The sequence below is a fragment of the Sceloporus occidentalis genome, unplaced genomic scaffold, assembly GCF_023333645.1.
Source record: "Sceloporus occidentalis isolate IW3139 unplaced genomic scaffold, rSceOcc1.0.p SCAF_66, whole genome shotgun sequence".
Lineage (NCBI taxonomy): Eukaryota > Metazoa > Chordata > Lepidosauria > Squamata > Phrynosomatidae > Sceloporus > Sceloporus occidentalis.
This window is the reverse complement of record NW_028317046.1, coordinates 3,983,585-3,999,056: the sequence shown is the minus strand read 5'-3', so window position 1 is coordinate 3,999,056 and position 15,472 is coordinate 3,983,585. Positions and strand designations below refer to the sequence as shown.

General features: G+C 46.9%; 1 protein-coding gene across 1 annotated transcript; it reads right to left on the bottom strand.

Moving 5' to 3' along the window:
* Positions 1-1,620: 1,620 nt before the first annotated feature.
* On the bottom strand, positions 1,621-15,083 carry LOC149286923 (condensin-2 complex subunit D3-L-like). The gene is made up of 34 exons (XM_089493704.1): positions 15,017-15,083; positions 14,435-14,589; positions 14,014-14,176; positions 13,747-13,928; positions 13,322-13,492; positions 12,873-12,934; positions 12,620-12,707; positions 12,229-12,362; positions 11,736-11,808; positions 11,260-11,385; positions 10,571-10,838; positions 10,069-10,131; positions 9,296-9,376; positions 9,116-9,189; positions 8,838-8,972; positions 8,143-8,363; positions 7,707-7,898; positions 7,476-7,573; positions 7,188-7,303; positions 7,001-7,108; positions 6,674-6,788; positions 6,494-6,601; positions 6,138-6,376; positions 5,915-5,994; positions 5,669-5,806; positions 5,460-5,593; positions 4,937-5,136; positions 4,380-4,490; positions 4,136-4,309; positions 3,732-3,862; positions 3,343-3,479; positions 3,044-3,109; positions 2,220-2,355; positions 1,621-1,723 (listed from the first exon to the last, which is right to left on the bottom strand). Exons 1-34 carry the CDS (start codon positions 15,081-15,083, stop codon positions 1,621-1,623), a joined length of 4,449 nt encoding a protein of 1,482 aa, XP_089349830.1.
* Positions 15,084-15,472: the final 389 nt, after the last annotated feature.

The window sequence follows — 15,472 nt, the reverse complement described above, 5'->3', positions numbered from 1 at the left end:
GGTTTTCTGATCTCTTCTTCATCGAGATAAGTTCAAACGTAAGGAAAATGCAAAAGTGCAGGCGGCTCCACGCGTGTTTTTTGTTAAGCGTTAATCTTTGTCCTCCCCGGCGGCGGGACGGCTTGCGGGGGACGGCCGAGCCCTTTCAGGTACCCGAGGCGCTCGTGACTTGCTGCAGAAGGTCCGTTTTGAACACAAAGGAAAGATGTTTCTATTTAAATGTAAATACGGCATTTGCTGCTTTCCCCGTGTATTATCTCCATGATGTCACGTATATATATTTTTGGTTATTTCACTGGCAAATAAGACAAACTCCAGCCTTTTTAGCGGTTTTTTTTCCTCCCCTGAGTTCACTGTAATTAATTCTAAGCACTGTGCGACCATCGCCGCTGGAGAGACCGGCACGGCCTGGAGATGCGGGTTTGGTATCTAACTAAGCGAAGGGACTGATTGTCGGCGTCGGGAGACGGAATTTATATCCGTTTAACCCCCGCTTAGACTCCTCGGCAGAGCTTCATTCATTTAGAGCGGAGTGTAGCTGTACTTAGTTAATGAGCCCTGGTGATGATAAGAAGACCCCCCCCCCCCCCGTGTCAAGAGCCTCTCCCCAACCAAACTTAAAAAGAATATTTAGGTAAATTAACGATAAAACGACACATTTGTGACGCATTTGGTTTTATCTCCGTTTATTCGGCAACAAACTCAAGACGCAAAGAAAAAAATATATATAAATTTACATCCGCACATGACATAAACCTCGTTATTCCGTGATTACGAGCGGCAGCAGGAACGTGTTAGCACAGGGCACTCGGATTAACCCCTCAGTCCAGGCAGCGCCTACAGAACATGCGCAGCGAGACATATCGGGCCCTAACCCCCATTAGAGGCGATGGAACCCCGACTTGCTTCACGGCTCGACGTTTTCTATAAACAGCTCCGGTGATTAAAATGTTAATGCTGGGGGGGGGGTGTTGGGGGTACGCCAGCTCCAGGCAAAACCCTACCCAAAAACCAAAAAAACAACTTTTTTCCACCCCTGCAAACACACGACGCATTTCATCTTTATTTTCTTCCCCAACGCTGTATATAATAAGCTGCTGTACTATTTGATATTAAAGATGTTTGATTTTCTTCAGCGACTTTTTTTATTTTTTTCCTCTATTTTTGGTAAATGATGAGCGGCGCAGAGCTGAACTTTCGTAATAAGAGGCTGTCGGAGCTCCGGCCCCGCCGCTCCGTGCCACGTCCTTCTTCCACCGCGTTTACGCGCCGACGCTTAATACGTGAATAAGATTACATGATTCCGAGTGGATTGTGAAACCAGACTTGATTTTGTTTAAAAAAAAAAAAAAAAAAAAAAAAATACAAAATGAGACATGGTGCAAAATAAACAAAAAAAAGGAAAGATACAGATAAATATATACACGCGTCGCGGCCACAAACACGTCGGCTTTCCATTGATAAGTAGAGCCCCGGCCATCGTGCTGGCATTATATATTCCTGGAGGGCTGCCAAGGCATTAAGCGGTTAATTCTAGCAGCAGATTCCATATATATATTTTTTTTATATAGAATGCAGGGTTTCTGGCGCTCGCTCCGGGCGTTGTCGGCAGCTGATTGTCTAGTTGGTGGGTTTCAGCGGTGTTTTGACGGACGGTCGTCGTCGGCGGCTGGTTCTCCTCTGCACCGGAGACTCCAAGTTCCACGGCCGGGGCTGAGGGGCTCTACAGAACCAAAACACAGAATCAGCGACTTTCTAATACAGTCAGGATATCAAACATGCATTGGACAGACATACGGAACAGCCTCCCAGCAGAAGTGGTAGAGGGTAATACAGTGAGGGTATTAAACATGCATGGGATAGACATACGGCTCCTGAATCTAAGACGAGACCAACGGCTGATTAAGGTTTGCGTCTTTACAGCAGGAGAAACGGGCGACTAGACGGGGGCCGGATGGGGCCGATCTGCCGGCAGGTTCTAGCTTTCCATATATCGTCTCCGTGTGCGGTTTTATAACCTAGCATTAATTAAGGCTCAGAACATGAACTGTCCATAAAATGATAAAACCCATTTGCAGGACTCAGCATTCTCTTTCCTATGTAAGATTTAAATTTATATCGTAGCGGAGAGTGGCGCTGGACCTCTATGTGAAGTCCTGGAAGAAAGGATCCAGTAAGGGTGCAGCTTTCACCAGATACGGTGCTGCGGAGGGACTTACGGCTTGTCGGGGGACATGATACAAAGAACGTCTTTATCCGGCTCTTGGGACGCGACGCTTTCTCTTCCCGAGGACGGCGTGCGGCCGGCGCTGATGTAACTGACTCCGGCTCCGAACGTCACGTTATCGATGGTCTCTGAAAACAGAACGAGAGTCTGAGATTTGACAAAGGCTGCGTTTGGGGACGATCAGCCAGAAAAAGATAAATAAAGCAGATCGGGGCCCCCCCCCAAAGTTATAATCACAGAACCTTTAAAGAAAGTTTTCCTGTTGGTCTCAAAGTTTTAGGACATGAGAATTAACAAACGGGGCGGTGTATAGTACTGTATACAGAGGCTGGGGCGGTGTATAGTACTGTATACAGAGGCTGGGGCGGTGTATAGTACTGTATACAGAGGCTGGGGCGGTGTATAGTACTGTATACAGAGGCTGGGGCGGTGTATAGTACTGTATACAGAGGCTGGGGCGGTGTATAGTACTGTATACTGTATACAGAGGCTGGGGCGGTGTATGAAGAGCCACTGTGCATCTGCCCCGAAGCAGCTGGAAATTCTCTATATCCCGGCAATATTTTATGGATCTGCCATCAGGCGACATCTCTGCTTGCGAACACAAGACCCTGATTAGTAAACAGCCGCTGAGGCACAATGGGCTACAGTTTGGAGCAGTTGCCTTGGAAACCAATGAAACATTCCTGCTCGCCGCTCCAGTTAGTATCGCCCCGTACAAAACTCATTATTCGTTGGAAACAGGGAGCAGCCGCTTCCGCTTGCATTCATTTTAAAGAAAACATTTAAAAAAAAATAAAAATGTTTTTTGCGTACGGTCGGGGGTGCTGATCGCTCTTCCCTCCATCGAGCTGTTCTCCTGACCGGGGGTGCGGAAGGACACTGGGGGGGAAAGAAATGAAATCTCTGAAATCGTAGAAGAGCTCTGCCAGCTCCATATGCAAATGACCGAGCAGAATGAAGAACAGCTCATTTGCATATAGCGACGTTACACAGGAGGGGAACCGACAGAAAGTTTGGGTTTCCCCCCCCCCCCGAGCTTTGCTTGTTCTTCCAAATCTATTAGAATTCATCTGATTCGCCCCTTTAACCCATTATACGCCTGTTACCCCCACCTTGCTTGCTGCTCCCCGTGCTGGCCGGAGAGCGTATTAACGGATGGGCCCCGATGCTTTTGCTTCTTTGCTTTTTGTTACATTCTGCTGCTTTCTTGGCGGAGTTTAAGATGGCGATGGTGCTGAGGGACATCTGCCTACAGGTAGAAAAAATATATATATTATTTAACAAAAATATAAAAATTACATTTTTAAAACATTTTTGTTAAACAAAAAAAAACATCAGAACGACAGCTCGGCAGAAATAGAAAATGGTATAATTGCTGTTCTATGTGCTAGGATCGTGTTATTTGCGCACAAAATAAAAATACACCAAGGGGCTCATGTTCCGAACGTACAAATTATCTTTACACCCCCCCTCTGCCATATCATCGCGTACCCCCCCTCACCTGGGTCTCTGCAGAATGCCGACACGCGGCGTGGTTATCGGCGAACCCAACGGAGTTCCTGGTCTGGCTTGTCCGTCGGCAGCCAGGGGGGATTTGGGAGACCCTGCAACGTTCCCGCTGCGAGGAGATCCCTGAAGCCAACCAGAGAGAGAAATGTTTTACGCAAACACAAAACTTTCAAGAAGATATTTCCGTAAAAAAAAAAAAAAAGTTGCTGAACTATCGATGTCATCACACGGAAAATGTGGCTTTTCTGGGATGCAACTACTTTATAAAGTGCTTTTTTTTTTTTTCTTGTTCACCAAGATTTGTACTTAAAACAAAAAAAGTAAACAATTAAAAAAATATCACAAAAGTGTCAAAAATAAATGAAATGAATAAGACCCTCGACTCCTTTAACCGACCCGCGGGGACCGCGCTGATTCTGCGGCAGAGCGATCCACCGGCGTCTCCCTCTCCTCCTTCTCTCGCTCCAGCTGCTCCTCGTACTTCTTCATGTCGTACTCCAGCTCGGCCGCCAGCTGCTTGTCCGCGGCGAAGAAGTCCTTTATCTCGTCCCGATAATCCTGCATCATTTCCTGCGGGGCGGCAGAACCGGATTAAATACCGCCTCTGCCCGGCACGGCACTCCCTCCGCCGACCACCTACCCGCAGGTAATTCATCAGGTCTCTCACTGCCGGGATCCGGCGCTGCTCCAACTGCCCCTTCAGGGAAGTAATGATGGGGATGACGTTCTCAATAAAGTTCTTCTTTTGCACCTGGATAAGGATTCACCGGAGAACTATTATTATTATTCCAAAATCAAAGAACAGGAGGGATCAAATTAACCCCTTAAGGACGATGAGTTATCCTTAAACCCATTAAAGGCAACGCATTGTGAGCCCGCGCATGTATGGGCTTTTGTGAAGTGGTTAAAGATCGTGCCAAACATGGCAGTTATTCCGGCTCTGCGTCTCCCCTTCTTCAGAATTCTAGAATCATTTCAAAAAGTGTTTAAAAGAAGAATTCTAAGCAGAAAGCGATTTTTATTTAATTAAAAAGTTTTTGAGGTTTGTAGGCAATCGTTCCAAAATCTCCCCTTGTTTATGTAGCGAAAGGGTTAATACAGACCTAAAACCCACAGATGACGGCTGACCCCCGTGTCTTACACAGGAAAAAAAATGGTTCAGTCTCTGCAGTCGGGGAAGAGACCGCCGCGGCTCACCTGAGATATGAGTTTTTTCTGAGCCGCTTGCATCACCGCGGTGGCCATCGCCATCTCGTCATCGTCGGCGCCGACGTCCTCCCCGGGTTTCGCTCTCATCGCCGACAGTTTGATCTCTTTGCAGCTCATGATCTCAAAGATGTCCGACAGCAACTCGTCGGCTTCCATGTCGACGGGCAAAACGCCGTCCACGAAACAGGCTGCGAGACGAAAAGGATTGAGGGATCAAAAGCGGCGCGCGAGGGAGAGACACTGAGAGGAGACAGAGTCCGGTTTACTGCTTCGCATCAGGTGTACGGCCAGCCGGGGCAAGGGCCGGCATTAAACAGCACAAGGTGCGATTATTCTACGGCCCGTTTCATCACAAAAACTGAAATTCCATTAATCTCGGGGGATGAATTTGGTAGAAATGTCACAAATTTGGTTAACTCGAGAACTTTCAGACACTGCGCCCTAATTTAAAATAAATGAATCCAGGAGTTCCGGGCGTTGTTCTAGAACATGCCAGGAACTCGTTGCTTACCTAGAACATTTTGGCTGAGCTTGGTGGTCAGATTGAACCTCTGCTCGTCCGTGAAATGTTCCAGCAGAAACTTGTAGATCTTCACGCGTTTTTCTTTGTTGCCGGCCCCCTTGAGAGAGAACAGGGTCTTCTCTCTGGTAAATGAAATAGGGACGGGTTAGTGAATCGCACAGGAGAGAGTACGAAAGATTACCGCAGGAAACCCTCACCTCTCCGTCTGCGGGAACTTGTTGTACTTCTCGTGTTTCTGGTAGGAGTTAAAGTGGAAAATGCATTCAATGAAGTGTTGGGAGAACATGACCGGGTTCCTCTTGAGGAGCAGATGAACCAAACAGAATTCCCCAAATCTGTACATGGAAAAAATAATTAAAAGTGAAGAAAAAGCTAAAAAAAAAAAATAAAAAAAAAATCTTGTTATACAAAAAAAAGTCACAACCAGAGAGCGAAAGACTTACTTGGAGATTTCTGGGTCTGGATCCACCAGGACGCTGACGAAGCGGAAAAACAGGGAGCCTTTCCACTTCACGAACTCCTCCTGGAGGAGGAAAGATGTGGGGTGTGAGACAGAGAATGGTGGCCGGATGGGGACTCCTTACATCGAGCTGCACTCACTGAGTGGTGTACGGGATACGCCGGGGGTCCGACCTCCCCAGAGTGCACGCCAATTCCCGTTCTCACCTGCAGCAGGTTGGTCAGCATGATGAGCGTCTGCTTGCGGATGAAGGGGTCTCTGTCGCGCAGGCACACGGACACGTTGGGTATGTATCTGTCCACCATTGTTGTGTAGCGTATACACAGGTCGCAGATCACGATGATCACGTTGTTGCGGATGGCCACGTCGTCGCACACCTCCAGCTCCCGGGCCAGGGCAGGGATACATTTCTTAGCCAGGTCTTCATGCTGAAGGCACAGCTTTCCTGTGGAAGAAGCCGCAGACTAACAAGCAAAAGCTCCACCGAGTCACTGTACTCCCATCTTTCATACGCACAAACCCAGATTTACGAAGGCACGCTGTTTAGGCGATCAACGCTTACCGAGTGTAATAAAAGCGTGCGCCCGGACCAGCGGCGGCATGTTGGAAGCTCTGAACTGCGACAGCGGTTGCGATCCGGTGAGCTCCTCACTTTCTGAGCGGCAGGAATCTGGAAGAGAGTGGACGGATGAGAGGCCGGTGCCGGACGAGGCGATAACAGAGACCGCGGGAAGATACTCACTCTGCTCCGCCGAGACAGAACTGGCCAATATAGACTGAACCAGCAGCAGGACTCGCTTCTCCACGCGGGCCGGGCACAGCTGGGCGACTTCTCCCAGGGTGAAGAGGTGTTTGACCTGGCAAGGGGCAGGTGTTTTAGGAACCCAGAGCAGCCATTCCAATTATGTTTCTAGATCTGATGTAATATCTTGTAGCTCAGTCGTAAAAAGGAAACAACCACCCTATCTACACCCCCTTCAGCTTTCTTATATCGATCTATAAATCTTACGACACGTTCTACATCAAAACTTATCAGCCAAATGTCCACTTAAAGAGAAGCTCGGCTTACCAACAATTCTTGGTCAAACTGCGCATCTCTGCTATCGGTCATCGCCACGGAGGAGATATATTCTTCGCATGTCGCCACTAAATCACCGCAAACCTCATTGAGCAGATCCTGGGAGGGCAAAGGTCTTGGATGTGAGGCGATATAAAGTACGGTACAAACCGTAGAGCGAACGGGACCCACACGTTACCTGCACACACTCAGGGGAGTCCAAGTGAGCGTAGCACAGCTTCTGCAGAGACTCAACTGCCGGGCTGATGACGTCTGGAGGAGACTTGAACTCCTTCAACCAAGACTTCACGTGACCTGAAAAAAAAGAAGAAAAAAAAAAAAAAAGGGTAAACAAATCTGCTTCGGATTACTCGGAAAAAGGAAAGACCGCGAACCCGCCGCCAACCTCTACGTCCCGGCCTAAGCAGGTCCACAAGGACCATTATCCCGGCACAAGTTATAATTATTTTCGTAATTCTCCACTCACCGATCAGACCAGTTCTGGTGTCGGCAGGCAGATGTTTGGCAATGTGCCCAATGACATATAATATATGCCCGGTGGTAGTTGTGTTGGCATCGGCCTGTCTGGAAAAAGAATTGTGAAAGAATATTCAGCAATTGAAAGGAGCATGGATAATACAGTCAAATACAAAACTAGCTGAGGAGCCAACAGATACCAAACTCAAAGCAGAAGGCCACCCGTTTGGACTTTTCTCACCTGCTGATCTGGTCCCAGGAGTTCAGGATCTTGGTGTAATCTAATTTCGGAGAAGAGCCGGCAACCTTGGCCAGAACCATCCAGGCCGGGGCAGAGTGTTCGGTCTCCGTGTGAGAAATCAAGTTGTTGACGAGGGTCGAAGAGAACTTATTTTGCTTGGACCACACGTGGAAGGCTTTCGTTAAATATCGGCTGGAAGGGGGAGCGGAGGAGATCAGAAAACGCTATTAAGTCTGGCAGGTAACAGAGAAAACAACAGACTAACTCGGTTTAAATGCTTTCCTTTTGTTCTATACATTCAATTATAAAAAAAAGTCCAGATTGCCGCCTTCTTTGAAGCTGCATGTCGGTAAAAGGGGATAATCTACTCAATGGTGCTCAGCAGATACAAAGTATCCACATGCAGGGTGTTCAGGGAAGCAGCCTATGCTCTCACCTGAGCTCCTGGCTTTCGTCGGACAGCAGGGTGAGCAGGTCCCAGGTGAGCTTCTGTCTCTCGTCGCTCGACTTGTAACGGTTATAATGTGTGATATGCTGCAGAAGAAGCTGCTCCAGACACTCCAGGGCTTTCTCCTGCACGGTGCTTTCCGTGTCCAGCACGACGGGGACCAAGCCGGTCAGCCAGGCCTTCTGGATCAGAGTGTTGTGTGGCTGAGCCTGCCGAGGAAACACGAGAGCCGGCGTATAAACGACTGATCGTTCTTTAATCATGCAGCAGACCTGTGCGCCTTTCCTGCTCTACTAACCCCACGGAGACCGGACTTTGAAACAGATATTATAACCAGGGACGGGCAATTCAGCAGCTGGAGATCACGGAGCCCAGCTTGCCAAAAACACCCATTTATCAGCCAATTCTCACTAGCGATTTTGAGGAAATGACATATGTATTCCCAGCGTGGTGGACCTCACGTAGGAGACGTATATTCAGAGCGAAATCTATGCAAATAAAATGAAGCTTAAACGGGAGATGATATTTAATATCTGTGGAGGGAGCCGGTGGGCAGAGAGCAGGACTACAAATCAAACAACAACCAGCCGGACTCCAGTACCCCAGAGATCGCCGTCCTGAATGTTCGAGTCTATTGGGTTTAGAATACGTGTGAACGGGAATAAATAAATACTTCTCCGCACCTGAAGGAGTTCGGTCAGGGAGGCGAGCGCCTGTTTGCGCACGGATACAGCCGGATCGCGGCATCGGTCCTGGAGCGTTAAAAGATCCTCCGGGCTGCAGGCGATCAAGTTATACTTCAGTATGTTGACCAGAACCTGCGAACGGAAAACACAGAACCGACAGTTGTGAACTCGCCCTGAACGGCTCCCAACGCTTCCCGGAAGCACACAAAAAGAAGACTTTAAACCCAAAACGCCATCGGCCGCCACTGATTGCATAAAGAGTTAAGAAGCTATACCTGAAGGGCAGATTTCCTCACGTTTGTCTTCTCATCACCGGCTCTGTGGCGAAGCATCGTAAGCGTCTCCTTCCCTGCTTTAAAAGGAAATCATTTAAAAAACAGAACAGAAAAAATACCAAAATACCCCACGTTACACAATATAACTGCAGTGATAAACGGCAAATGAAAAACGGATACCATCAGATCTCGTGAGGTCTCCTCCGTCCGTCATTTCGATGGTTTTTAAGGCGCCCAAAGATTTGTGTGGCTGAGCCGTAGCTGCAAGAACAGAGTATATTAAAAAAAAATAACGTCCGGACGCACCGTTTAGATGATAAAACACATACAGGACACAGGAGAAATCCCAAGTCCCTAAACTATATATAGTGGCTGCATTGAAAATAACATACATTTCCCTAATCTGTCCACACGGCTGTCTTTCCTAAATACCAGTTTTTTATTTTAACTATTTGAATACTTTAATATGCATTCTTCTTCTTTGGAATAGCTCCCTGGGACATTAAACTGTCGTCCAATAAAATAAGTCTAGGATGAAATCCGTTCCGACTCTGGCGCATTTTCTCAATATATTTAATAACGGCAGTGTGAGAAATGTTGAAAACAATAACTTGCTACAGAAATCAGCATTTCGAGTCCTTTGGATCCAGAAACATCAGCCAGACACGCTGAATGTGAATCGATGTAAACACAGATGCTGGAGACGGATAAATAGCTGGAAAACTTTCCAACACAGACTCAGCGATTGGCAAGACGCTTCTCCGCGTTACAGAACTGCTCCCTGGAATCTTCAGCCAAATATTATATTCATATAATAGATTATATCAACATATTAATATAATATATTAATATAAGAATTTGTTATATTAAACTAATATAATATTATTGTATTATTATATATTATATTAGAATATATACGGCTTTAGAACAAAAAGTAACAAGCATTCTTGTACCTTCTCCACCATTGACCGAACTCTCAGCTGTCAGGTAAGAACCCAAAATAGTGCGACAAGTACCTAACCAAACACATCACGAGAAAAATAAAATACAGTAAACGAAGGCGAAAAATATGGGTTTTGATCATTGCAAGTGGTATTTCAAAGTTAGTAAAGAGTCTAAGAAATTTAGGATTTCTTTCTTTAAAAGTCTAATGCAAAAATTATCAAAAAAGTTACTTTTAAGACCCAGGAGAAAGTTTTCTTAATTTCTAGGACTGTTTCAGATTTTGAGAACCCAGATAAAATATTCTTCTCTTTACCATTTAAAGGATAGACCAACAGCTGATTAAGGTTTGAGTCTTTACAGCAGGAGAAACGGGCGACTAGACGGGGGCCGATCCGCCGGCAGGTTCTATTTTTTATAGATAAATTAACTGTTAAGTACTAAATCTTAGGGTTATTTAAAACCGGATGAAGCCCCCGGCCAGTTCTCCATACCTACGAGAGCGTTACCAGCTCCCCGAATACTTACTGCCCTGCAGCAGCTCCTGCACCCCCTCCAAGGCAGACGTAGCATTTCTTTCCAAGCACTGAGCCAGGCAGGAGAGCGCTTTGCTGCGCACGGTCGGCGCTTTGTCTGAGCAGCGGCTGAACACCATGGCCTGCAGCAGGAATTTGTGTTGCAGGAACTTCAGACTTTCTGGAGGGAAGGACTCGTCCGTCTCTCTCTCCGGTAACTCCAGCAACGCAACAGCGACGTCCAAAGCGAACACCCGGTACGAGATCTACGCAAACACAAAGTGGGATTTGTTATTCAATGTCTTTTTTCCCTCTCTGAAGCACTGAGGCGGCTTCAACGCTTTGGGGGATCTTTCTTCAAAGTCCCGTTAAGCGACATCTTCATTATCCTATGTCGTCTAGGCTCCGTACAGCACAGGGTGTGAAAATAATCCGCTAAACAATTGAGGTGTTAAAATTCAAGCCTTTTTTTTTTTTTTTTTTGAAAGATAAAAAATACAACGATCTGTTCTTTAGGGGTTTTTTTTTTGTTTTTGTTTTTTTTTTAACTAAAAACACAAAGATTCACGTGACCCGAAACATTCCCCCAAAACAAGCTTTAACAGGATTAGTTATAGCAGCTGCTGTATTTTTTAACTACAATAAATGATTTAATGGCTTTTAACGGACAAAACGAAACATTCTCACCTTGGAGTTTTTGGAATATCCGTACATCCAGGAGGTGAAAAGAGCGTATTCCGGATTGGGTAATTTTTCCATAAGCTTCACCAGAGCCTGAGCTGCACTCAGACGATACTCTGCTTTATCCGGACACTAAACGCCAGATAAAAACGGAGGACAAAAAAATTATACATTATTAAACCGGTGCAGGACTCTAGAAGAATAATCAGAGGTGAACAAAGTTATCGCAGAGATATTAAAAACGCGGAAAAGCTTAACTAGAAAGATAGCAAATAGATCATTTTAAGATTGAATAAAGTGTTGCAGATGACTGACTTCTAGCGGCCCCGATCACCACCGCCGACTCAGCGACAGTTTCAAAGCAACCGGAAAGACCAATAGCTTCCCGTAATGTGCTGGCGGTCTCTGCGGCACCGCGCTGAGCCACCGCCGACCCTTTCTGCAAGGACTTTGGTCACCCCTAGATATTTGCTCCTCGTTACCTTGACACAGATGTGCTGCAGAAGGATGTGTAATACCGGAAAAGCCGCTTCCTTCAGCTCATCCACCAGAAAACTGCAACAGACACCAAAAAAAAATAAAATAAAAAAAAGACAGCGAGGCATGGGTTAAAGTATCATGGTGGGTGTAATATGGACAAGCGGTGCCATCTAGTGACGCAAAACTTAATGCACTGAGCAGGGGACAGCCATTCGGCTCAAAATAAAGAATAAACCCAAAAGAAGGCAAATATTTATCTAAACAAAAACCCACATTGAAGCGATTTTCAGTTGTGGCACAAACAGGGTGAGACCTCAGAGGTCTCGTTTCATTCAGTCTAAAGAGACCTCCGAGGATCCCAAAAGCTTATGCGACTACGCATATCATTCTTTGTTAGGCCAATAAAAGGCATCACCTTCTACAGAGGACTCCTGACAGGAGCAAGAGAAAGAGGTCAAATACCCAGGACACAGGGACGGGTACATTGTGACACACCTGATGAATCGGAGCGCCTGGTTCTTGGCGCTGGTGACCGAGGGGCTGATCACCAACAGAGCGGAGTGAGCACCTTCTCCACCTTTCATCATCAGGATAACGCTGAGCAGGCGCTGGAACAGACGTCGTAAGGTCTGCGAGAAGAGAAGCCAAATCATCTCCGATGAATGCCGAGCGACACGTCGCCAAGACGTACGCCGACTGATCCATACAAGCGGCGAGCTCATTTCAACGTCCCCTTGGCTCAACACATCAAATTCTAACAACACTTATGTGAAAACGTTCACGCAAAGACACTTTAATCATGTCTTTGGATCAGTTTATGGGGTTTTTAACAGCTGCTGTCGCTGGGGGTGAAGAAGTGCTTTAGGACAGCAGACAAGTTCAATACCTGATTAGAATCCCCGTGGATGGGCAGACAGAGTAACCACAAGCCGTGGTACGCCAGCTCCGGAACGTACTTCATGCGGTTAACGAAACTGAAAGAAAAAAAAAAAAAAAAGACTATTTGCAGAGATGGGCAAAAAAAGGGAAATAAATCAGTTTGTGTTAGAAGCTGTGACATAAAATGCCCAAAAACTGCAGACGCGGGATCCAGTTGAAGCAGTTTATACGCCGGCCGAGACGGGCAAAGAGGAACTCACCCAGCTGCCGAAAACGGCAATTCTTGGGGGACGGTCTCAAAACTTGTCAAGTTTATGAAGATCTAAAAAGCAGATGCAGTAAAGCAAATTACTTCACGTGTTCGGGAGACGTTAGAGGTGAAATCTCAAAAAAAATAACAAAAACAAAAAAACACTCATCACTCGATCTGATCGCTAATGAGCCACAGCCGACCCTTATATATATTGTACCTTTAGATGAGGCATTTTCATCATGTGCTACGTTAGGGCCAACGTAGGATAAGATGCAACAACGTATAAGCTTTTGGGACCACAGAGGTCTCTTTCTCAGGCGACTCTACATATTTTTCTATGTTGGCCCATTCAAACATATCACCTTCCCCTAAAGACTCCATCTTATCTCAGACCGATAAAACTATAGCCAAGTTTCTGATTAACCCCCCCACATTCGCCGAACCTCCGCCACCCACCTGCATGCAGTGCAACACGCTCTGAGGCTTCTCCTTCAGAGAGAATTTGGGGAGCAGGCGTAAGAAGTTCTTCAGGAGAAGGAAGACGGACTCTCGGATGTTCATGAGGTCACGAGTGGAGAAATAAACTGCTTCTTCATCTTCTTCCTCGTCCTCCAATGTGTCATTCAGCTGGAAATGACGGCAGGAATATTAGCACGGTGGGGCTCAAGAACCTTCTTCATATGCTCTGGATCGCATAGTCACAAAGGAATTGAAAATGGTTCACCTTCTAGGGAAATATTTCTATCAGAATTTCTAATAAAATATTACAAAAGCTGGGATTTGTGGCGAGGAGTAGCCTGATTTCTCAGAGTAACATTCATTCTGCTTTGATATTTGAACATACAACGTATCCCTCAAACAAGAGCGAAGTTCCGCACTACCTCCGAGTCCTCCCTCCTGACCGGCCTGGACTTCTTCCTGCCCCGACTGTCCCCTTGAGAGCTCTTTAGCGCATCTTTCTTGCGCTTGCGATTCAAGTCGGGATCCTGAGGCCAAATCTTCTCAACGGCGCTCACGCATTTATCGAACAGGACCGGGTGGAAAACCTGGTTAGCGACGCTACCTGTTGAAAGAAAACAGTTTCGGGAGGCTGCGGCGGGAGAACCTGGCATCGGACCGCTCTACTTTCCAGCGCCGGTGATAGTTACCCGGAATCTCCAAGATCAGGAAGTAGAGGCCGGCGGCGTGCAGGGCGAGAGTCCTCTGTGTGACGTCAGCCTTTTTGTTCTCCCCGATCTGAATGAAGTGATACAGAACCGCCACCAGGGAGTTACGGCAGATATCGTTCTCGGCAAAGAGGGTCCAGATGCTCTGCAAAATACAGAAAGGATGCGGGTTACTCTCACGCCCTGGTGCGAGCATGTGAAACAAGCACTTGGAGAGTTGGCTCTGATGTCATCGCTCTCATCATACTAAGAGAAAAGGGATATCTTTGCCTCTTCGACCTCCTCTGACGTGCTAAATAAAGTTTGTTGACAAGTCCTCTCTACACCAACACAAGCTATAACATACGATGTACCGGATGCCCACAGGCCGACCCGCAACCCTTACGCCCGAGGACTACGGTACCCGTGTGTTCTCCTGGGCTTCGGAAGCAAAAGGCGACAAGCCGTCGTACAAACGGTTAAACGCTTCCAGCCCATTCTCCGTGATCTCAGCTTCCACTCGGGGATCGAGAGGCTCCGTCTCCGTGAAGTCGAGTTCCCACACAGAATCCACCCAAGCTGCCAGAAATGAGAGAGAAATAAATGCAAAGTCACGATCTAATACTAGAGGTCAGATGTTTTGAAATGTACATTATACGCAGAAAACATCCTTTTAAATTAAACGGGGCAAATAAAACCCCAATATTCTTATGCCCCACTCAGCTACACAAATACCCCCCCTCAAAAGGGCACAAAGGCACATAAACAGTATGGGGAAAGCCCACCCCCAGCACTGCCACTAACCACACCGCCCAAATGAAGTGCCCCTCTTTGGCCAATAGGAATGTTGAGGGTATGTAACATAGCGCATCCCTGTCTAATACCCCTGTTACTGCCGCAGTATCTCGGTCTTCTCCTCAGGTTAGCACGGGGCTCTTTGTTGCCCCTGCTTTATGCCACCCCTTACCCTGAATCTCACTGCCCTCTAGACGTAGGCACTACTCACCCCGTCTCAGCCCCCTGAGCCCCAGGCGGCCCAGCGCCTCCAGCAGCACAGTCTCCCGGTCTCCCATCCTTGAACCTCCGTTACTAAGCCAGCGCCAAAACCCAACATGAACCGGCCAATCAACTGGCAGGAGAAAAAGACGTCATCATAGTGCAACGCTGCGTCAGAAACTGCAGCCAATAAGGGTGGAAAGAGAAAGGGAAAATTTTGAATCCTCAGGCGCCATATTAACTCCTAGAAACTGTAATACGCATGTGTGAATATTTGACAGCTACCAGAAACAAATATGGCCGCTTTTGGTGTTTCTGACGTCACCCTAGTGATGAGTTCTACAAGCTAGAGACAAAACGTTGTTGCCAACAGTCACTAAGGGAGGTGCGGCGCCCCTGAGTACGAGGGCTTCATATAATAGTATATAGAAGTATAGATTCAGAGCTCCTGTGGGTCATAAGAGGA